This window comes from Emys orbicularis, chromosome 5 (assembly GCF_028017835.1).
Source record: "Emys orbicularis isolate rEmyOrb1 chromosome 5, rEmyOrb1.hap1, whole genome shotgun sequence".
Taxonomy (NCBI): domain Eukaryota; kingdom Metazoa; phylum Chordata; order Testudines; family Emydidae; genus Emys; species Emys orbicularis.
This window is the reverse complement of record NC_088687.1, coordinates 10,361,659-10,383,254: the sequence shown is the minus strand read 5'-3', so window position 1 is coordinate 10,383,254 and position 21,596 is coordinate 10,361,659. Positions and strand designations below refer to the sequence as shown.

General features: G+C 42.4%; 1 protein-coding gene across 7 annotated transcripts in view; it reads left to right on the top strand.

The window, feature by feature from the left end:
* INTS10 (integrator complex subunit 10) overlaps positions 1–21,596 on the top strand; it is a 42,790-nt gene that overhangs the window by 20,051 nt on the left and 1,143 nt on the right. For 3 of the 7 annotated variants that reach the window (XM_065404578.1, XM_065404574.1, XM_065404572.1), the window contains exons 10-17: positions 120–273; positions 974–1,056; positions 5,626–5,781; positions 7,326–7,434; positions 8,003–8,082; positions 8,634–8,796; positions 11,009–11,102; positions 20,106–20,183. In XM_065404578.1, the coding sequence (XP_065260650.1) occupies positions 120–273; positions 974–1,056; positions 5,626–5,781; positions 7,326–7,434; positions 8,003–8,082; positions 8,634–8,796; positions 11,009–11,102; positions 20,106–20,183 (917 nt within the window). Of the gene's footprint in view, positions 1–116; positions 274–973; positions 1,057–5,625; positions 5,782–7,325; positions 7,435–8,002; positions 8,083–8,633; positions 8,797–11,008; positions 11,103–20,105; positions 20,184–21,596 lie in introns of all 7 variants that reach the window. The other 4 variants (XM_065404576.1, XM_065404573.1, XM_065404575.1 and 1 more) reach the window with 3 other exon arrangements.

Sequence of the window (21,596 nt, the reverse complement as noted above, 5' to 3'; positions counted from 1 at the left end):
CACTGGGATTGTTTGCTTTGAAGCTTATACGCAATGTTGCAGAAGTTCCATAAGATTCTTTTGAAAAACATTTAATTTAAAGAGAGCGAAATGTTTTGTCTATACTGATCCTTAAGCAGAGTTCGGATGATGAAGACCCTTCTGGGAAGGGGAGAAGTCGTCACATCACAATAAATAAGACTGACCTTGCAAACTCTGTTGAAGTACTAGAGAGCTTTAAACTGGCAAGAGAGAGCTGGGAGCTTCTCTATTCTCTGGAATCACTCGATAAAGGTAAGGATGATTGCAGGCGTTTCTGTGTTTATGCTTCCTTGTTAGAGAAGAATTGTTTGACTGTTAAAATACAGTTCAGGTATTTCTGAAAGTACCCTCTGTTTTGGAAGCCTGGATGGTTTGAGATTGGGCATTGAGATAAGAAGCCTTATCAATTATCTTGGAATTTTGGTTTATTTGTTGTTTTTTAGTTCCTCCATACTTCTGTACTCATTCACTTGCCTTTCCTTGAAAGCAGCTTTTACTAAGGTAGCACATAGGTGGTAGTAGAAAAGAAAGAGAAATGGGAGAACGTAGTACCGAATGGATACCAAAACCTTAAGTGTGGGAGTGTTGCTAGTAACCGCCTGAAGATTTGCATGTAAGAGATAATTTCCCCAGCAATTTGTTTCTTTGAAGATTAGTTACTGGGTCTTTTCTGATTATAATGTGTTTTTTATTGATGTCTTATATTTGTTATTTGAAAAAATACTTCATACAAAGAGTACCAGGTAGCCGTATTTAGGTATGTTGAATACTTTCCTCCTGATGAATAGCATGATAAATAGAAAAATGGTGGATTAGAAATTGTCCTATGTTGAAAATGTTTTTGTTCAGTCTTATTATTTTTCAGTTTTATTATTATTAGATGCCTTTTAAACAAAAGTTTTGCAGTGCTTCCCCTCCCACCCTTAAGACTACTGTCTGATTGTTTCCACAGAATTCACAAGAATTTGCTTGTCATGGAAGACAGATACCTGGCTTTGGTTACGAATCTTCCTCACAGATATGATCATTTACCAGGTAAATGAAAGAATGAGACTTAGACTTTTACATAGCCCTTCGACCTAATGGATTTGTGTCCTGGCTAGCTGCATCTTTGATCCCTCTTACATTTCTCTCTAGTGCACCCTTTCAGGTTTCAGGCCCTGTTTCTTCACTCCTCTCAAGGTGGAATCCCTCAATTCTCCTACCCACAGAGCAGGTCCCTGGCCTACAAGCACCCCTGTCTGTCAACTGTTTCCTTAGCAGGCCCAGCTGGGTTTGGCACATGCAAGAGACTTCCTTTTGGAAGCTGTGAACAGTAGATACATGCAGTCACTCTGAGCACCACCTTCTTCTTCTTCTTCTTCTCCCCCCCCCCCCCCCCCGCCACCAAAAGTCTTTATTTATCCATAGGACATAGCAATCAGAATAAAAAAGGGTTAAAGCAGTGGTCCCCAACCTTTCTGTGTGGTGGGCGCCAGACGACTAGCCGCCGAGGAGCCTGGCCGCCGGACAAGCAGTCGCCGAAATGCCACCAAGAAGCGGCAACGCCAAGAAGCGTTGCTGCCGAAATGCCGCCGAGAAGCAGCGTCACCACCGAAAATCAGCGGCATTTCAGTGGCACCGCTTCTTGACGTTCCTGCTTCTCGGTGGCATTTCGGTGGCTGCTTGTCCGGCGGCCAGTAGGTGGGTGCACATAGATGCCCTGGCGGGCGCCATGTCACCCACGGGCACTGCGTTGGGGACCACTGGGTTAAAGCAACAAAAGGCTTACATGCATATATCTGACCTCCTAATAATAAATAAAAATAATACTTACCTCTTATAAAGCACCTTTCATTAGTAGATCCCAAAGAACTTTGTAGAGGTCAATATCATTATCCCCATTTTTCAGTTGGGGAAACTGAGGCCCAGAAGGGTGACGTGACTTGCCCCAGGTTACCCAGCAGACTAGTAGTAGAGCAGGGAATAGAACCCAGGTCTCATGAGTCCTAGTCCAGTACTGTATTTGCTATGCTACACTTGAAGAAGGCCCTTGCATCTCAGGTATCTTCCTCTGGGGACTGGGGTTTTATCTGCTTCCCTGCTGACACTGCCCCACCCTTGAGCTCAGGGCCTCAGGTTTTTATCTACTTAACAGTGCTTTGTTCCATGTTCCCATTGTGTCCAGGTTGGTCAAAGACAAAACTTCAAAGGCATTAACACCTATTTTGTCAGTTAAGTACTGGTGGTTGGGTTTTCGAAAGCCATTGCCTGCCTTCCTGCAGAGGGATGTGAGGGGAACGCCTGCAGGAAAGAACCTTTGAATCATCTAGCCAACAGCATAACAATGATCAAACAGGAACACATAATAGTCATAAAAATAATAGCCATAACACTCACAATTTTCTTAATTTACTTGTATTTTGAATGCAAAATTTCAGAATGTTTCAAACCAACCTATCCTGTGTTTTCCCTTACTTATCTAATTTTCGGTTGACTGAGGCCTTGTTGACTCTAGAAATTTTTTGCTAACATACCTATAGCGGTATAATTATACCAGCAAACTCTTCTAGTGTAGATGCAGTTTGTACTGGCATAAAAACACTTCTGCATAGCTTACTCCAGTTCCCCAAGATACATAAGCTATACTGGCAAAAACACTTTTATGTCAGTATAAGTGCATCTATTCCTTGACTTATGCTGGCATAGCTATGTTACTTTAAAAAAAAAAAAATCACACTCCTACCCAACATAGATATGCCAGTGTAAGTTTTAAATGTAGACTAGGCCTTAGTGACACAGTGTATTTTGCTGCTCTCTTGCTGTTAGGAATGGTTTTCTTGGAGCAATTTTTTAATTTTCTCTTTGCAATCTCAATGTAAATAAGCATATAACAAAAGTCACCTAGTAGTTTCATATGCTTTGGTCATTCCTGCTATTTTAAATGGAAAATTACAATATTTTTTTAAAAAGAGAGATTAAGAGCATCCTGACAAAGTAGTTCTTGGTCTTTCCCTGTACCCAGGTTTCCCTTAAGACTGCTTAGAGTGGGCCTTGAGTGATGAGGTTAAACTTGACTGAGGTTTGCTAAAAAAATACAGCCGAGTCCTCTGCTTGGAAGGGCACATAGATAAGAGAGCTGACTCCTTGCTTGGTACTGTGCTACTTATAGAGTTGTAGGACTGGAAGGGACCTCAAGAGGTCATCTAGTCCAATCCCCTGTACAAAGCAGGACTGAGTATTATCTACTTCCATCTCACTGCAAAGTTTTACAGTGTGCTGGAGGCTTGTTAAGAATGGGATTCCCATAAAATCTTATCCATAAGCCTTTGGGCAAGGTAAACGTCTTGAAATACATTAGTTTAGCTTTTGGCATGGTGTCATTGCTAATGCTTCCTACGGGCCCTGCAAGACTGCCCCTGCTGGGTGGCTGTCCCCACAGAAGGTAAAGGTCCCATGACTCATTCCTAATAGTTCACAAGCTAGCTCCCTTGTATCTTGGCTGACATTCTAATGCCCACGACACGGTGAGTTGGCATGGCAGGCACAAGGACTGCCATCAGAGTGTTAGTGATATGCTTTGTAAAGTGTTTGGGGTTACCTAGAATGTGAAATGTGCTCGTATAAAGTCAAAATGTCCAGTGCACCCAGGTCAGGCTGGCTGGCTGTTCTGAATTACCATCAGCAGGTGAAGACGAAGTGAATACAGTGTGTAATAATGCCTTAGAAGAGGGTCAGTCTACTGAGCAATCTAGTTCTCCCTTTCATTTCCCATATTCAGGTGCTGTGGTAATCAGCATGTCTCCTTAGGTGAAAACTGCTCTGTGGGAGAGCTTTATAGCTAGTTTTCCCTTTGAATTTTGGTTTTTACCCTCTTCTCACTATTTTTTTGTTTTTTTTTTTTAATTGGAAGGTTTTTAATAATTCGTCTTCTCTAAACAGAAATGTTTCTTGCTCCATCCAGAGCATGACTTATTGATGGCTTGTTGTTTCCTACCATTGGCAGAGTCAGCAGTTGCCCAGAATTTATGGCCCCTAATCCCAAGTCTCCAATATCTCTTACCAAGTGAGAGGTTGTAGCTTTGGCTTAGAGGATTTCACAGAGTCTACCCACCTTTCCCTCTCCCCCCATCCCTGTAGACACACATTGATTGTGGATAAATTCAGAGTTTGTGGCCCAGATGATGCTCCTATATGCTAGGAACTGGCAGTTTCCCCAGGTCTTGCACAGGAGTTACTGGTTCTGGAAATGGTCAGATCCACCGAGGAAGCCTCATTTTGTTAAGTGCACAAGCTGCCATCTTTCTTGACTGCTGAACAAAGGTTAATGTGCCAAATCTATATGCCATCAGACACAGCCATGTTTCAGTCTTGATAGGCGAGATGCACTGAGGGCACTTGTGGGCCCTCTTGGTCCTGGCCTGGAATTCTTCCAGACTGGAGTCCATGAATACCTGCCTAGAAATAGCCCTTTGGGTCTTGTTGCATAAATATTCCCTGCAGCTCTGACTTCTTGGTCTACTGGTCACCTCAACGTAGGTGTGAATGGGGGACTAAATGACTAATATATTGGGGTACCCACTGGATTTGAGAGCTTAAAAACTGCAATTTAGGTATAAATATAATTTTTGTATAACAATTAAGATTGAATAACCCCTTTTAGATTTAAAGCAAGGAGAGCTGGTCTCTGCTACAGCGCTGCAGCGATCAATGCAGCAGGGATCGATTTAGTGGATCTAGTGAAGACCCACTAAATCGACGGCAGAGTGCTCTCCGGTGGACTGCGGTACTCCAGCTCTCCGAGAAGAGTAAAGGAAGCTGACCGTTATTCACGCAGCTGGAGTAGTATAACTTAGGTCGACTTACCTCGGTAGTGAAGACAAGCCCAGACTCTTGCCCACTCTTACAGTATAGTGTTTGTTCGGTAAATCATTCTGTTCTTCAGGCAGTATGCCATAAAAAAGGCTGTTTTGAATTTTTAAAGAACTTAAAATCTGTCCTTCCACTACAGACAGTTGTATGTCTAATTAGCAATTAAGAGAGAATCTTCCAATCAAGCAGGTACAAAAACTGTGTATGCAAGCAGATAGGGAGAGAAAGAGTCAAGTAAGGTTTTCTTTGATCATCTAGAATTGTTTTACCAATAATGAAATAAATAGCAATTTAGCTTGATCAGTTTTGGGCAACATATACCATGAAAACTGCAGACACCTGCAATGCTGGACTCTTGCAGATTCATTCCAATATAGCGAACAGACTTTTTCAGTAGACTAAAATGGCTCCAAAATAAATGATTCGTTAGCCCTTGAGACCACGTTTGTAAATTCAAATTTTAATTTGAAACCAATCTAATTAAAAATCCAATTTAAATACATATAAAGAGAATAATTGTTTTTATTTTTTTTTTCAAAATTAAGCCTATATCTTCCCTTGTCACAAGCTCACAAATGTACCATTCAAACCCCTCTCTTACCGTGTCTTAGCTTAATTAGCGTGACATTGTGAAATCTTCACTACTTGGATAACCTTGGCTTTGGAGACTTTCTAAGGTAGGATTGTCTCCTTTATTTCTTTATGAATTGTGTGTGAGAAGTTCTAATGTTCTTTTTAATTATTTTTTATAAGGGTCAGTATAAAAAAGCAGTTACCAGCCTACATCACGTAGCAGCTCTCCAGGGATCTCATTCTCAGCAGCAGCTCACAGGACAAGGATCCCTACTAGAGAATCAGCGAGCACTTATCCAGTTAGCTACTTGCCACTTCGCCCTTGGAGAATACAGAGTAAGTACAGCCTACCGGCCTCGCTTCTCCAGGCCTTCCCCTCCATCTGCCAGTCCTCCCTGGGGGCCCCAAGCTAGCCTGTTTCCAGCAGGAGATCAGACATGCCACCTGACGCCAGGAGGGCACTGCATCTCTGCCCACGCCCCCTGAATGCGTGACAGAGCAGCCAAATGTGTATCATGTGAACTGCGTTCTATCTGGCAGCTGTGAGTTTGAATTGGAGTTATTTGTTAGATTAACCTTAATTTTGAATTACCTTCCTTTTTTAACAGTACGTTTGATAATTGCAGCCTTTGTCTCCGGATTCTTACTTTTATTGTTGACATATATGCTTCACCTTAGCTTCACCTTAGTTTTTAGCGCTGACCACATGGAGGTGATTAAGAGTATGCTGGGGTGGGGGGGAATGTCTGGGTGGTGGTGAAGGGGTTATTGGAAACATAATCTTACTTTTTGGAATATGTTCATAGAAAAGAGTTGCCACCTGACAACTCAGCAGACTTGGAGAATCATATTATCTGGCGTGACCTCGTAATGCAATTTAGCTTTGGAATATGTGTTTTATACCTTGTTATTATTACTACAGTAGTGCATAGAGGTCACAGTCAACATGGGGCCCAGGGCGCTATGCGGGGTACAAATGCAGTATTATTCCACGTCCCAAAAATTTAGGCTTTGTCTACACTGGCACTTTGTCGGCAAAACTTTTGTCGTCCAGGGGTGTTTTAAAAAAAACAAAAAACAAAAACACACACACACACCTGAAGGACAAAAGTTTTACGGATGAAAAGCGCCGGCATGAACAGCGCTTTGTCGGCAGGAGTGCTCTCCTGACAACAAAGCCGCTGCCGCTCGTGGGGGGTGGGCGTTTTTTGTCAGCAGGAGAGCTCTCTGAAGTGACTTGCCCAGGGTCATATGGCAGGTCAGTGGTGAAGCGGAGAATAAAATCTAGGTCACCTGAGTCCCATCCTACGGTCTCTCCACTGGCCCATGTTTCCTCCCCTACAGATAACTTTCATTTGAAATCCTTGATTTATCTGATTATATATCCCTCTTGTACCCTTTTATTTCTTAATAAATTAGGAGTAGGGTTTACAGCATTTCTGCAGTGCTATCAGATTGCAGTTTTGACTTTTGGGGAATAATTTCTCTAAACAGGGACGGAAAAAGCCTTATTTTTATTAAAAACTTCCAGAAACAGTGAAAACAATTTGAACTCTAAAAGTAAATTCATTTTAAATTACCAATGGACTATTCTTGCACTGTTGAAAGAAAAAACACTGTGAAAGAACTAAGCATCCACTGTTAAAGGGGGTAATTTCATCAATTCATATTACATCTTTTTCCCTTTGTCCAGACCAATTAGATTACTTTGCCCACTAGTCCATTATAGATTGTAAATTCTATTAGATAGAGATCTTCGAGTTCCCATTTCTGCTGCCTACTGCAAGAGTTTGAATTCATTGTTCTGTTACTGATAAATCTGGATTTCATTTTAAATTTAGAATCTCGGGATTATTCATCTTTTATATTTTCTCTTGTAGTTGACATGTGAAAAAGTACTTGACCTCATGTGCTACATGGTACTTCCCATACAAGAAGGGGGTAAAACACAAGAGGAGCAGCCTAAAGTGAAGTCTAAATTCAGGAAAGGTATGGGGATTTTTTGGGTTTCACTTCTGAACAGCTGTCTAGGAATTGTGAGATTCCCAGTGACATAGATTGTAGTAAAATCCCAGTCACTTATATGTGCACTAAGTTTCAGAGTTTTCCTTATGTTGCATTGTAGCGTGAAATCTCTGATGTCAACAGGAGAACATTGGTTTCACCCTGAGCCAGTATTGCCAGGACAAACCTGATTACAAAATACTCTAAGCATTTCACCCAGCTTAGTTTTAGGACACACTTGTCTATATCCTAAAGAAAAGAAACTGTACATTATTACCGTGGAAAGAGATGGTATTCCTTATCCTTCTTTGTGTCTTGTAAATGCCTTGTCATCAACATCACTTTACTATGTAGCAGAATACACAATCATAGCACAAGAAAGAAGAAAAGAAGACGGGCTTTTTAATATTATTTTACATTTTAATCATTCTGATTGAGGCATGGGATTAGGTAATTGCAGGTTTGTGCCTCCTGTTTCCCATTCTGACTTTTTAATCAAAATGATAGGATTATGTGACATGCATAATTATGTAATATAATTTCTCTATTACAGGTTCTGATCTAAAACTTTGGCCATGTACCAGTAAAGCTATTATGCCATATTGCCTCCATTTATTGTTGGCTTGTTTTAAGGTAAGTTATTGTCAAAGCTCCATATTCTATGCGCATCTTAGATCTAAATTATGCTGCACTGTTCCTGAAATGATGTGGCACTGCTCCCTCCTTGTCCACATCTAGTACGGTGCCTTGGTAACAGTATCTTTTGTGCTACTCATTTGGCAGTCAGAATGGATAGAGGTTTTGGCAGCTGGGTGGGGGACCACTGAGGCTTTTTGTATACAGGAAAACATGACGTGTGGTTTGTTAGTACCAGGGGACAGTTTGTGCACTTTGTATTGGGAGGGAACAAATATCCTCTTTCCCTCTCCCTATTTGGCATGGGCAGAAGTGACTAACTTAGGAGGAGAGGTTGAATTCCCCATTTCCCCATGTTAGCAACCCTCAACAACAACTAGCTGCCCTCTCACTCATCCCAGGATCTTGCCGTACTTCAGCAACTATTAATAAGCGCGTAGTCTCTGCCACCACTGTTAGTTTTGGACACTGAGTGTAGTAATCTGTTGTGATGTTACTGATTCATACAGTGTGAATCTTTTTTTTTTTTTTTTAAATAATATATATAGCTGAGAGCTTTCACAGATAACAGGGATGATATGGCTTTGGGTCACGTGATCGTTTTGCTTCAGCATGAATGGCCAAGGGGGGAGAACTTGTTCCTGAAAGCCATCAACAAAATCTGTCAGCAGGGAAACTTCCAGTATGAGAATTTTTTCAACTATGTTACAAGTATCCTTTTTCCTATTAAAAACTATCAGTGCAGCAAAAAACAATGCAGAGTCCTCTTTGTCATCTAAAACCATCCATTAGGTTGTAGGAAATAGTCACTTATGAAAATATTTATCTGCTTTTCCAAGAGACCAAATTCTGCATTTAATTATGTGCCATACAAACCTTTTGTAATCTATGGGAATGCATGAAGTGTAAATCAGAGTAGAATTGGCTATAAAATGGATGTGTGATTGCTGCTGGTACCTGGAAAATATACATCCCTACATTGCTGTCACTCCTCAGTTTTATAAAATGGCAGTTGCTTGTGCTATTACAAACAAGTCTCTCAGCACTTCCATTACAATCAGGAGTTACGCTGGGCCATTATGCTGGAGTTTTTCAGCTATGCTCCTGGGTGGGGGCAGCAAAGTGAAAAGTATGTGGTATCCATGCTTCAGAGATCCAAAATCTTGTCACTTTCACTTTGCAGCTGTTTGGGTCATATTTTCAGAATTAGGTGTATGCACGTTCATACAAAATATGTCTGATTTATGCACACAAATGTCAAATGCATATATGGTCAGCTAAGTGTATAACTAGACTGGTATCTAATTGCAATAATTATTAAATGAGGTGGGTCTAACTACAGTTGTGGACCCCTAACTAAAATTCTGTTCTTGTGAGCAGCAACTGTGGGAGATGTTAAGGGAACAAATTAGGGGCAGTGGTTTTCAGCCTCTGGTCTGTGGTCTAAGATTTCTAAATGGGTCATCACCTCCATCTGAAATTTTTTAGGGGTCCACAAATAAAAAAAGCTTGAAAACCACTGAATTAGAACATAGGAATTGAGAAGGAAGAAAAGGTAAATATGAAGAAGAAAAGAGACGAAAAAAACAAGAGAATGAGGGGAGGGGAAAAAGTTAAGACGATGGTTGTAAAAGGGCTAGTATGCACCAATACAATGTAGTGTCACTTCCTCCTCAATCCTAGTCTGACTACGTTTACTTTGATGCCATGTTGCACAGAAAAAAGAGAGCTTTTCTGTCTGCTTGCACATATGTGATGATCCTGACTTGTGTGGGTGAACTGTACCTCAAAAATATCTGTACAATATTTGGAGGACTTTAGTAACATGTATCAGAGGGGTAGCCGTGTTAGTCTGAATCTGTAAAAAGCAACAGAGGGTCCTGTGGCACCTTTAAGACTAACAGAAGTATTGGGAGCATAAGCTTTTGTGGGTAAGAACCTCACTTCTTCAGATGCAAGTAATGGAAATCTCCAGAGGCAGGTATAAATCAGTATGGAGATAACGAGGTTAGTTCAGTCAGGGAGGGTGAGGTGCTCTGCTAGCAGTTGAGGTGTGAACACCAAGGGAGGAGAAACTGCTTCTGTAGTTGGATAGCCATTCACAGTCTTTGTTTAATCCTGATCTGATGGTGTCAAATTTGCAAATGAACTGGAGCTCAGCAGTTTCTCTTTGGAGTCTGGTCCTGAAGTTTTTTTGCTGTAAGATGGCTACCTTTACATCTGCTATTGTGTGGCCAGGGAGGTTGAAGTGTTCTCCTACAGGTTTTTGTATATTGCCATTCCTGATATCTGACTCGTGTCATGGTAACATGGTAAGTGTGTTACCCTTAGTTGAGAACCACTGGTTTATGCATGTCCCTGGGGGTACGCAGAGGTCTTCCAGGGGGTACATCAACTCATCTATATTTGCTTAGGTTTACAACAGGCAACGTAACAAGTACTAGCGATGTCAGTACAAACTAAAATTTCATACAAACAATGACTTGTTTATACTGCTCTACATACTATATACTGAAATGTAAGTACAATATTTATATTCCAATTGATTTATTTTATAATTATATGGTAAAAATGAGGAAGTAAGCAGTTTTTCAGGAATAGTGTGCAATGTCACTTTTGTATTTTTATGTCTGATTTTGTAAACAAGTAGTTTTTAAGTGAGGTGTAACTTGGAGGTACACAAGACAAATCAGACTCCTGAACGGGGTACAGTAGTCTGGAAAGGTTGAGAACCACTGTGTTAAACTACCAATGTTTTGTTTGTATATCAAAGAACTGTGTTGTCTTATCTCTGGCTGGTCTTTCAGCAGGTATAGTGTATAGTGTTGGTTCAATCTTCATTTTTTTTTTTGGTGAGATTGCTTTATGAAGATCTGTGTTTTATCATTTTTTCCCCCTATGAAGTCCTGAACCTTTTCTACAGATATTGATATGCTGGAAGAATTTGCCTATTTAAGAACACAAGAAGGAGGGAAGATTCATCTGGAGTTGCTGCCAAATCAAGGAATGTTAATCAAGTAAGGGGAAAAAATATTTGTTGTCTATTTGAAATGATCTGAAATGCATTCTGGGTTGTCTGTTTGATTTATATGAGCCTATGGCTAGTATGCTTGTGATACAGTATTTCTAACATTTAGGAGGTCAAGCAAGACCATGGGTTTGTGTCTCTTCCACCAAATTCAGGGCTTTTTGGTGCACTTCAACTTTAAGCTTGTCTAACTGCATTTTTTGAATTGTGTTGCACTGGAATAACTGGTATTGACGGGGTACTGTATTATTTTTTTCATTCTGAAACTGGCATAGTAACGGTATTCTTAACTATTTAGGCATTAGGTAGAACATGTTAAGAACTATAATTGCAATTATTAAGAGGAAGCTCCCTTTTATACAGTTATGAAAGCTCGCATGGAGCTATGTATGAATTACACTTGGAGTAAATTTAATTAAACCTCTGCCTGGAGCCAATGGGTTTTCATCTCATCTGAGCTCACAAGCTAAGCAGAATCAGGCTTGCTTATTACAAGGTGCTGCAGGAAATCATTTTGGTAAGTCAGTAGGAAGCAGACTTCCCTTTGAGTCAGACTAGACCAGTGCCGTCAGCAAGGTCTTGGAGGCAAAAGTGCTTTTGAAGATCTAGAAAATTGGTCATAAAGAGCCACTGGCATTTTTACAAATGTTGAGGTGTTAAACCTTGTGTCCTGCCCAAGTTCCAATGTTTTTAACAATATTCTAGCTACTAATATTCCCACTACTTATGGGCTAAGGTTTTCAAAAACAGGAGCTTAAGAATCTAACTGTAAGTCCATATTTCGGTTCCTCAGTACGTCTGGCCTGACCTTCGAAAGTGCTGTACATCCACTAGCTCCCATTGAAGTCATTGAAGCTGTGGGTGCTTAGAACTTACAAAAACTCTGACCAAACTCTCTCTGTGTATGCGCAATGTGCCCAGCTATTTGATGGTGTCATCATCAGCCAGGTGGAGAACCGGTAGCCTGCCGTCAAAATAAGTCAGTGGGCACTCGTCAAGGATATAGCGACATAGTCTGAAGTTGACCCAGCTGCATCGCAGGTCATTATAAAAAAAAAAAAAAAAAAAAAAAAAAAATTTGAAGAGATTTAGGTGGTTAAATAAGCACTTAGGATCCTAACTTTATGCTTCAGATTTTGCAAACCTTGGCCCTGACATTTTTCACTCCTCTTCCTAAACTATTATGTAATAAGTTTATTATTTAACAGTATATCTGTGGTGCTGATCCTCCTGGTCATGGTTATAAAGCTAATCAAAAGTAATGACCTTTATGATGCTGACAGTCTGGAGAGCAGTGCCAAACATGGTACTATAAGTGAGAGACCATCCTGCTTTACAGATATATAGAGAATTAGAAAATGTAACACTGCAGACCTAGGCTACCTGGGAACTTCCTGAGCATTGCTTCATGTTAATTACAATAGTTTAATACCATTTTGTTGTACCTTCTTCTTTTCTTATTGGGTAACCATTATGCTCAGTGTTCTAACTGCACCAGCCAGGAAATAGGAGACCAGCATTGTCTGTTGCAAGAGATAGAATCTTCCTGGTTGGCCTCCTGTCCAGGTAGTACTTTGCCTCCTGTATCATGGAAGCAAACAGGTACAGATGCCCAATTCCTGTTGCCCCACTAATCCTTCCTATTTCTGGATCCTGACCACTCCCCACTCTGATATGTTTGGGCTGCACCTTTCTTCCAGGAGGCAGAGGCTACAGAATTTTGCCACATCCCCAGCAGTTCTGCTGGCTGGGGGCAAACAATCTGGCACAGAACAGAACATCAGCTCAGCTCTCCTGTCGTACCCCTGTAGAGCTTGGCAGTAATCCAGGCAGTAGTAAGTGGTTCCCTTCATCTAACTCAATGGTTTCAAGAAAAGTCTCTATGGAAGCTCTGCATCTTTGGTTCTTGGCAATTTTGGCAGTAAGGTGACCTCTTCCATATAAGGACATCAAGTCATACTTGTGCTTAAAAAGACTTCTGTGATGTTTTGCAGCAACAACCCAGACAGATCAGTTGCTCCCAATGAGCTCTTTCCTCAGTATTGAATGTGCTTATGGGCCCAGCACTGCAATACGGGAGAAATATCCCAAAAGCTACTTTCTTACAAGCTGGCAGTTTTAGTTGGTGTGACTTGGTTAATTGTTTCTTTGCCTTACATTGAGTTTTCCCTAGATGCTGCAGTCTAGCCTACCCTCAGAATTGGTTCCCTAAAGGGAATCCAGAGTTCCACCTTTTCTACCAGCATTTTGCCCAGCACCTTCCACTTCCCTTCTGAGGAAATTATATTCCTCCTTGTCATGGGCTTGCCTGAGCCAATGGAGCATCTCAAACTTACCTTGTCTTACAGTCCCGTTCATACTCTGTTTAGGATGATCTTCCTGGGCCCGGCAATCCACAAAGTAAACAAAACAGTTTCCTTGACTGACAAAAGGTGCAGTCAGTCAGGTGCTGACCAGGTTAAAATGAGGAGATTCTTCTCCTGTCCCAGCTTCACCCAGAACTGGCCCCTGGAAGAAGCAACCACGGTGTACCAAGCATTTGCTGCTCCTTGCTGTGCCCTGCAGCTGATGGTGGGTGGCCTTTCTAGGCAGCTCCTGGAAGACTAAACGCTGTGCTCTTCCCTCCCCCCCCCAAATGACACATTGGGGTACCCCAATGTGGTGGGGTCTCCAGCAGGGAGCAGAAAATGCCTGGTACACCCTGTGTCTCTCCTCCTGAGCCCAGGAATTCAGGAAAACAGGCTACTGTTTATGTACTTCAAAGGCTGCAATGAGGGCAGGGTAGCTTGGAAGACCTTGCTGGCCATAAAGATAAAGGATTATAGCCGGTGGATTTATAATTTAGGTTGGTAAAATTCGTATGTTGTTTGTCACATTCCACTCCAGCCCATAGAGGAGACGAGATGGGGTAGGGGTGCTGAGGCGTATGCCTCTTTCATCTGTGATGCAGCCCCCGGTGGGTTTTACATACATTCCTTTATCTGTGTCACTGGATTATCTGCAGTGACATCTGAGTTCAACCATTCAGTTGAATGGAGCTTCAAGCTCCACTGTAGGTAAACCCTTCTTCAGAGTTATACTGTTTGCTACGTCCACTGAGCCTAATGGTGACCTGGTAGGATAGGAGAAAATGAGGCTGTATGACCAGGAAAGAATTACTAACTTTAGGCTCCTATTTTTCAAAATCTTGTCCTAAGAATAATACAATATAAATGGCAGTTAATTGCCTAGTAGGTGGTTTTGTCACCTTGACTTGAAAGTTGATTATTTGTTTTTTCTTTACTCCTCAAACATATTTCTGAGTAAAATCTCATTCCTACTGTAAACTGAAATGGATCTTAGTTATAACTTTATTTGGATTTCTACACCTAGCTCTAGAGTTTATCCAAACATTCCATCTTGATCTTGTGGTTTTTATATTTCACTTACCAAATTTGAAAGAACGAATTACAAGATCCTCAGAGTTTTCTTTTATTGTATTGCCGTTCACTAGTCAGTATCTTAATACTCTCAAACTGTCACAAGCCAGGGAAATACTTCTAATTTAATATCGGATAGCAAGAATCAAGTTTCTAAATCTGGAATATCTCACAATTTAACAGGTTTTTGATTGGGTATATCCGCTGTCATTTGCCATCCAATATTAAAAACTAACAAGGTCCCTCTTGTTAAAGTATCTCACTTTCATGGTGGTACTTCGCAATTTGGTAGAAATACAGGCATGTATAGAAATCATTACTATTTGTGTTTAAAAAAATATTATGTAGACACACAACCACAGTTGCAGTCTTCTGATGATGTACCTTTAGGCAGCCAGATTGCAAAATTTGGTATGCCCTTTAATGAATATTACTTTGTGCATGCATTTAGCCCTGATTATGGCTCTTGTAAGCAGCAGTGAAGTAACAGGCGAAGAGAACCAGTTTCCAGTCCTGCCCCGCACAAAAGACTGGACCAGATTTTCAGCAGTGCTCAGCACCCAGCAGCTCCCATTGTCCTGATGTAATTTCTCACTGTTCTCAACGTCTCCTTTAAAATCTGGCCCCAGTTGTGGGTACTGAGCACTTTTGAAACTCTGTCCCACTAGTTTAACTAATCTTTGTGAACCAGTTATTTCAGGCCACGGTGGGCTAATTTTGCTGCTACTCAGTAGAAAAGTAAACACCCCCCCCCCTTCTCCCCCTCTCTTCCTTGGAACTATTTGATTGACTTTTTGCCTAGCTCTCCATCCCCCTGCATTAGTAAATGATAGATACTGGCCAGAATGTTCACACTTGCAAGCCTGACGATAGGCACCTATGTCCATATTTAGGCACCTAATATTGAGTGGCCTGGTTTTCAAAGGTGCTGAGTAACTTCAGCTCCTAGTAATGCTAAGGCAGATGATGGATGCCCAACGTTGCTGCAAATCAACCCATTTACTTGGGTGCCTGAATGTGGATTTGGGTGCCATTTTCAGGTACTCAAGTTGGAAAATTTTGACCACTATCTCTAAACCAAATTTCTCAAGTCTGGTCAGGTGGGATAGTGAATTTGCTTTTGGTAGCCATCTTGAGCTTTGGATTCTCTGCTGTAGATCACACACATGCTATGGACATGTGACCTGTCAGAGAGGGTATGAACTACCTTTCATCTAGAACAGCCTGGGGTAGTTGGTCCATAGCCCAGATGACCAAGACTTTACAAGAGACTGCCCCACACCCCAGGCCAGAGTGTTTTCTTGGTGTGTGAGCCCATATCACAAGGGAGAAGGTTTAAAAATGCCTAATGAAGAAATGACTATTTGCCATTCCATGTGAAATTCATGGGGCTGGCGTTTGGGCACTGACCTTAGCATCATGAGCTGCTGTGCCAATCTCTAATACCTTGGTTTTCTGTTTTAATTTGGCATGACGAATGAAAGGCGATCCACGTACGAATTGCAAGATCCTTACGTAACACAGTGATGCTGCACTGTACAGAACTTCACTGTTCACAAGACGGCCGTCTGCCTTGGGCTCAGCATGAGTTCCCTTAGGTCAAAGTTGTAAAGCGCTGGACTCAGCTGAGGTGTTTCTTGCCACCGCTACTAAGGTACTTGGCTGCCTCCTGTGCTCCTGTAATTAACTCCTTTCTGACTGCAGTCAGGGAAAAACTCTTGGGGACAGTGACATTTCTTTGCAATGTGTCTCTGGCTGGCTTCTGCCTCTCACAATATCCTTTGTCCTGGTGTATATTTTGACTGCCACTGAGGCACAGACTTGCAATGGTGTCCAGGTTGATGTCCACAGGGCTCATGCCACCTTCACCTGCTCTCCTTCAAGCATCTTTTGGAGGCCCCTCTGCATTGTTATCACTCCCAGGGCGTGGAGGTCACTTTCTGCAACACCTTTATTCTCCTGTCCTTTCTCTGACAGTCTGCCCTTCTCCCAGGAGCACTGAGGCAGGACCAATAGGCTGCAGGCAGGGGCTAGGACCATCCTTTCTAGAATTCTCCAGCGTTTTCTGCCTCCGCCCCTTATGCAGACAGCAAACTATGGGCTCCCCATCCTGCTTCCTCCTTATGGACCTTCATTTATCTGCCCACAGGCTGTTGCCCTTTGTGGAGCTTTATGCCATGTTGCTCCTTATCCACCAGAGCATCTCTTGACATCAAGCTTGGGTATTGTAACTATTGCTTGATACATTGAGTTACTTGCTCAGCACTATTCTGGATATTTTTGCTTCTTCCCATGTCTTTCAGGTGGCAAAACAAACCAGTAACTTAAAATATTGTTATGAGTGTGGTCATACGGTGTCTCTCTCAGACATGCATGCCTGGAGTCTTCTGCTTGAGAAAGGAAATAAACTGGCTGAACTGTCAGATGTGCTCACAGATGTAACTATAAGTTCTCAGTTCCTGAGAAGAGCTCTTCTGAGCCCTATTCTGATAATTCTTCTAACTCAGCTACAAAGCTAGCACAAAAACTCTCAGAAGAGTCCATGTCAAGATGCCACTGCAGGCACTGAGACTGTCAGCGTCTCTCTGGAGGGCACAGATCTGACAGGAGAGGTTGTGTAGCTCCCATTCCTCTGCACCAAAGTCTGCAAGTTAAAACTGTGTCCGATGCCATTCTGCATCAAGACTTCGGCATCCTTGTTGCCTCAATGCACCCAACAAGTGATGCATGACAGAATCCTCATTACGCAAGGTGTTGCTTCAACCAAAGTGTTGAGCTTAGTCTTTGTGTTTTTTTAAAAAGGGCTTTGTTCTCTGTAGCTATGCAGTTTGATCTGGCCACCTCTCTGACTCTTTGATTGTCAAGTTAGGTTCTGGTCCCCAGCCCTGCTGTCCTGAGCTTGCAGCCTTCAAGTTGATTGCACAGAAGGCTTCTCTTATAAAGTTTCACCTTGTTTGGCTAACAGTTACCAAAGTTTACTCGCAGGATTGTTCCTTTTTCAAACTGGTGCATACAGACATATCACCTTCTACGCGCGCCCTTCAGCAAGTCATGGAGTTTAACAAGAACCTGAAGCTCCTCTTTCTGAGTGCAGGTTTCCGTAATGTTGGCCTTCCGGCATCCAAATGGCATCAGGAGTTGGGTTTCTGTGCTCGATTATCATAATCCTCTCCTTGCTGAGACAAATCCACACAAGCTCTAGGGAGAGAGGATGTGTGGAGTTCCCATGTAGTCAGATTGCCTAAAGTCTGACTTCTGGAGAGGATGAAGGGCTTGGGCATTGGGAAAGGGCACACTTTTTGGAGAGTGAATGCTCTTCGGTGGTCTAGCTAAGTTTCTCCTCAAGAACTTAAGAGCCTTAGACAGCAGAATAGCTAACTCAGTCATCATCAGCACTCCAACTCTGGAGCCAGCCTTGCTCATGTCCTAGACTGAAGATGCCAATGCATTTGGCTGAAAAATGGCTAATAGCAAAGGAGGCATCACAGGAATTCATCTGAAGTTGATTGCAGTCTAGTAAGTCTCTGCCGTCTGTGACAAACATGATTTTGTGACTCACTGTGTTTTACATAAGCAAGCAGGGAGGAACAAGATGTTTCTTTATTCAGAAGCCCTGTAAGTGGGGAATTGGACAGTGCCCACAAGTCATTGCTAGCTGCCTTGCAGGAAAGGAAATATACTGTTGCCAACAGGTTTGACCAGCTTGTAGGAGTCCCTCTGCTGGAAGTAATGGATCAGCCAATAGGACTGTGGATCCCTCGATAATCTTGCTATGACATTTCAGTTGCATGAGAAAGGGCATATATGCAGCCTTAGTGGGCAGTACTCTTCTTGATGGTTCCAAGCTCATAGCACTGCAAAGGTGCTTGCATCCTAAAAGCATGGCCCTACAGAGGAGATGTATCACACCAGAGTAGTCCCCTTTTGTTAGGGTCAGGAGGGACTCTGTGCATTTCTTCTCTTGCATTGAAGTCCAGTGTGTAATGGAATATTCGTTAACTAAGCTGCTGAAAGCTCCCGGTGAGACACTTGATACCTGTGAGTTCGTTACATGTAGGTAGGGCACTTTCCCCAGTGGCGGTGACTTTAGCCCATAGAGCGAGGGAACTTTGAGGCCATTGTGCCCAATTTAGTTCTTCAAAGAGCAGGTGATGCTAGCATTCTGAATTCCTTGCAGAGCTGGTGACAGTGTTCTGTCTTAGCCAATCCATCAGACGGCCATGGCTTACCCCAGTAAAACCCTTCTCCACAAACTCTGCCAAAGCGCTATAGACTTTAACTAGAGAATGCTAAAACCAGCTATTTTTAGTTTACACCAATTCAGTATGTACTGGGAAAGAATTGTGTCTCTGATTGCATCTCATTGCTACAGCCTGGCAGGTCTACTGGTGTTCTGCTGCAGGCCACAAGCTCTGCTCTGTGTCCATTCAAGAGATGTGCAAAGCAGCCCCATGGTGCTTTCGGCACGTTTTCCGAACAACATTGCTTCCATTCAGCCTCAGGCCAAAGGGGATTTTGCTTCTCCTCAAGTTTATAGAAACACTGCCTGACATCACGGGCCCCAAAACACTCTTTTCTGTGACTGTCTCCTTCTGTTTGGGGCAGTATCTTCTCTCCCCACATACCAGGATAAGGTTTGTGTCGCTCTTGCTATTAAAGGTATGTTCAGCACACAGCGTATTGCCATTTTGGTTGCACTGTTTTTTCTTCTGAGGCATCTTTGCAGCTTTTTTTAGTCTCTAAGAATGGGGCTTTGCTTTGTTGGGTCTCTCTGGTAAACCTAAACCTGTAACTGTTGGTCTCTGCAGACCTACACCTCAGCAGATTACTGCTCCCTAAGGGCTCAACGTTCTCTTGCTTGGCATTGCTAATGTATACATTTAAAGAATGTCCATCTATTATGGAGTAATTTTGCCTCCTGCCCAAAAGGAATAGATTACTGGCACAGCCTAAATTCCTCACTGGGAGGGAGGAGGGCCCAAAGCTGTCTCTTGGATGTCCTACCACATAGAACATTGAGCTAAGGGGGCTCCTGTCATTGCCATGTGAACAAGCAAATGCCTACGAGGAGTAATTTGCTGAGATGTGTATCTGCAGAGAAGAGAGATTACAGGTAAGTAATAATGACGCATGCTCAGTTCTCCATTGCATAAAGGTAAATTGTCTGATACTCCCCATTGTACTGCTTAAAAACAGAGCGGAAATCTGGATCAACAGCTTGTCACTCTTCTTGCTACAGCATCCTCTTTTCCCATTCAACTTTCCAAAATGGTCTCCTGCTGCTCTTCACTAAAATCACTGTGTTATGGGTGCTGAGGAAAACGTCCCGGAAAGCACTGCTGTACATTGGATTGTATTTCCACCCACTTGTGGCACGACAAGCCCTGGAATGGTCTATTGTGGGTGTGTTAGAGTGATAGGTAGAGGCGGCTAAGGCCTTGTCACCTCCCATTACTTTAGCTGGACAGTTGGTCGCACTGTGATCTCCCTCCAGTATCTTTCTGGAGAGTTGTTTTGCAGCATGGGGGAGCCAGTATGGTTGTTTGAATGCTGCTGTTTGCTGTTTTTTAAAGGACTTCTAGCCCTCCCATGGGGTTACTGCAGCAGGAGTTCATACCTGTACTACAGCCCAGCATACAGACTGCTGACAGGTACCAAGCGGAAAAACCCTGCTCATGGTGTGCCGTGTTTTGTCAACATGTTTTTACTGCCCATGGTTTTCAGCCCTTTGTTATTCAGTACTTTTATTCATGTTTTTTTTTTTTTTTTTTTTCCACATTTGTGCCTACATCCTTTGGGAAACCATGTTGTACAATTGTAACGTTTAGTTTTTTCCATAAGTTGCCAAATGTGTGTATGTTCTTCAATTTAATAATCACTGTCGAGTTTAAACAAAAATACAGGGGTTCTGATCAGATGATACGGACGTCCAGTCCACTTATTAAAATGCTTCTCAAAACTTTATTACTACCCCTATTGGATCGACTTGTAATAACTTTTCCTCAACCAAATTGGTTGCAGTTGAGAATTTTCTTTAATGCATACCTTGCTGTTAAGTCGGAAACACTGGCTTCTGCCACATGCTGCTAGTAATATTCAGTATTACAAGTTTTGTATTGATATTTTGAGTTCCTGATGGCTGATCGACACTGAAAACGTACACTGGCGTAGCTACATCTCTCAAGGGTGTGAAAAATCCACGCTCCTAAGAGATGTAGTGAAGCCAACCTAATGCCTGGTGTAGACAGCACTAGGTCAGTGGAAGAATTCTTCTGTCAACCTAGCTACCGCCTAGCTCCCATTGACATAGCCCTGTCTACATGGGGCTTTAGATCAGTATAACCGTGTTGCTCAGGAGTATGGATTCTTCACCCCGCTGAGCGACGTACTTATACTGCTATAGGTCTGTAGTGTAGCCCTGGCCTTAGATGAGAGCGGAGTGTGTAGCCCACAGCTGTTATCAGTGCTTGTGAGAAACTGGAAAGCAGGATTGTCCCATAAGCTGAATGGGTAGAGCTCTATTTTCAGCACTGTTTGTTAGCATTTTAGTGCCTGGCTCCCATTACCATTAAAAGTCGTAACAAGATATGATTTTAAGTTAGATTTCCCACTATGTTAAGAGTTGATGTCTGGATATTAGTTCCCTTTACGTTGTGCTCTAGCAGAGCCATGTGGCATGTGCTATTTCTGTGTAAAGTATGAAAACAGACTTGATTTTTAATTTCTTTAAGGGCCGGGGCAGTTTTCTCTTCGCTTTGAGAGGGAGCGATTTGTTGATACAAATATTCAGTGTAGGAGATAAAATACTTAAATAGCTGGTTTTGGTTTAGGACAGTGCTTCATTGGGGGTTTAATTTCTGGATCGTTCCTTTCGGCTGATCCCTCCCCCAGCTCTGGGTATGTATGGTTTGCTGCCTCTTTCCACCCTCGCTTTAATTGGATTTGCTCCTAGTTCCTCCCCACTCCCTGAACTCCAGCAATTCACTGATTCTCCCACCAGGACTCTTCCCCTAGAGCCCATTTGTGCTGAGGTATTTGCTAAACAGCAACTTCCTCCTCCTCTT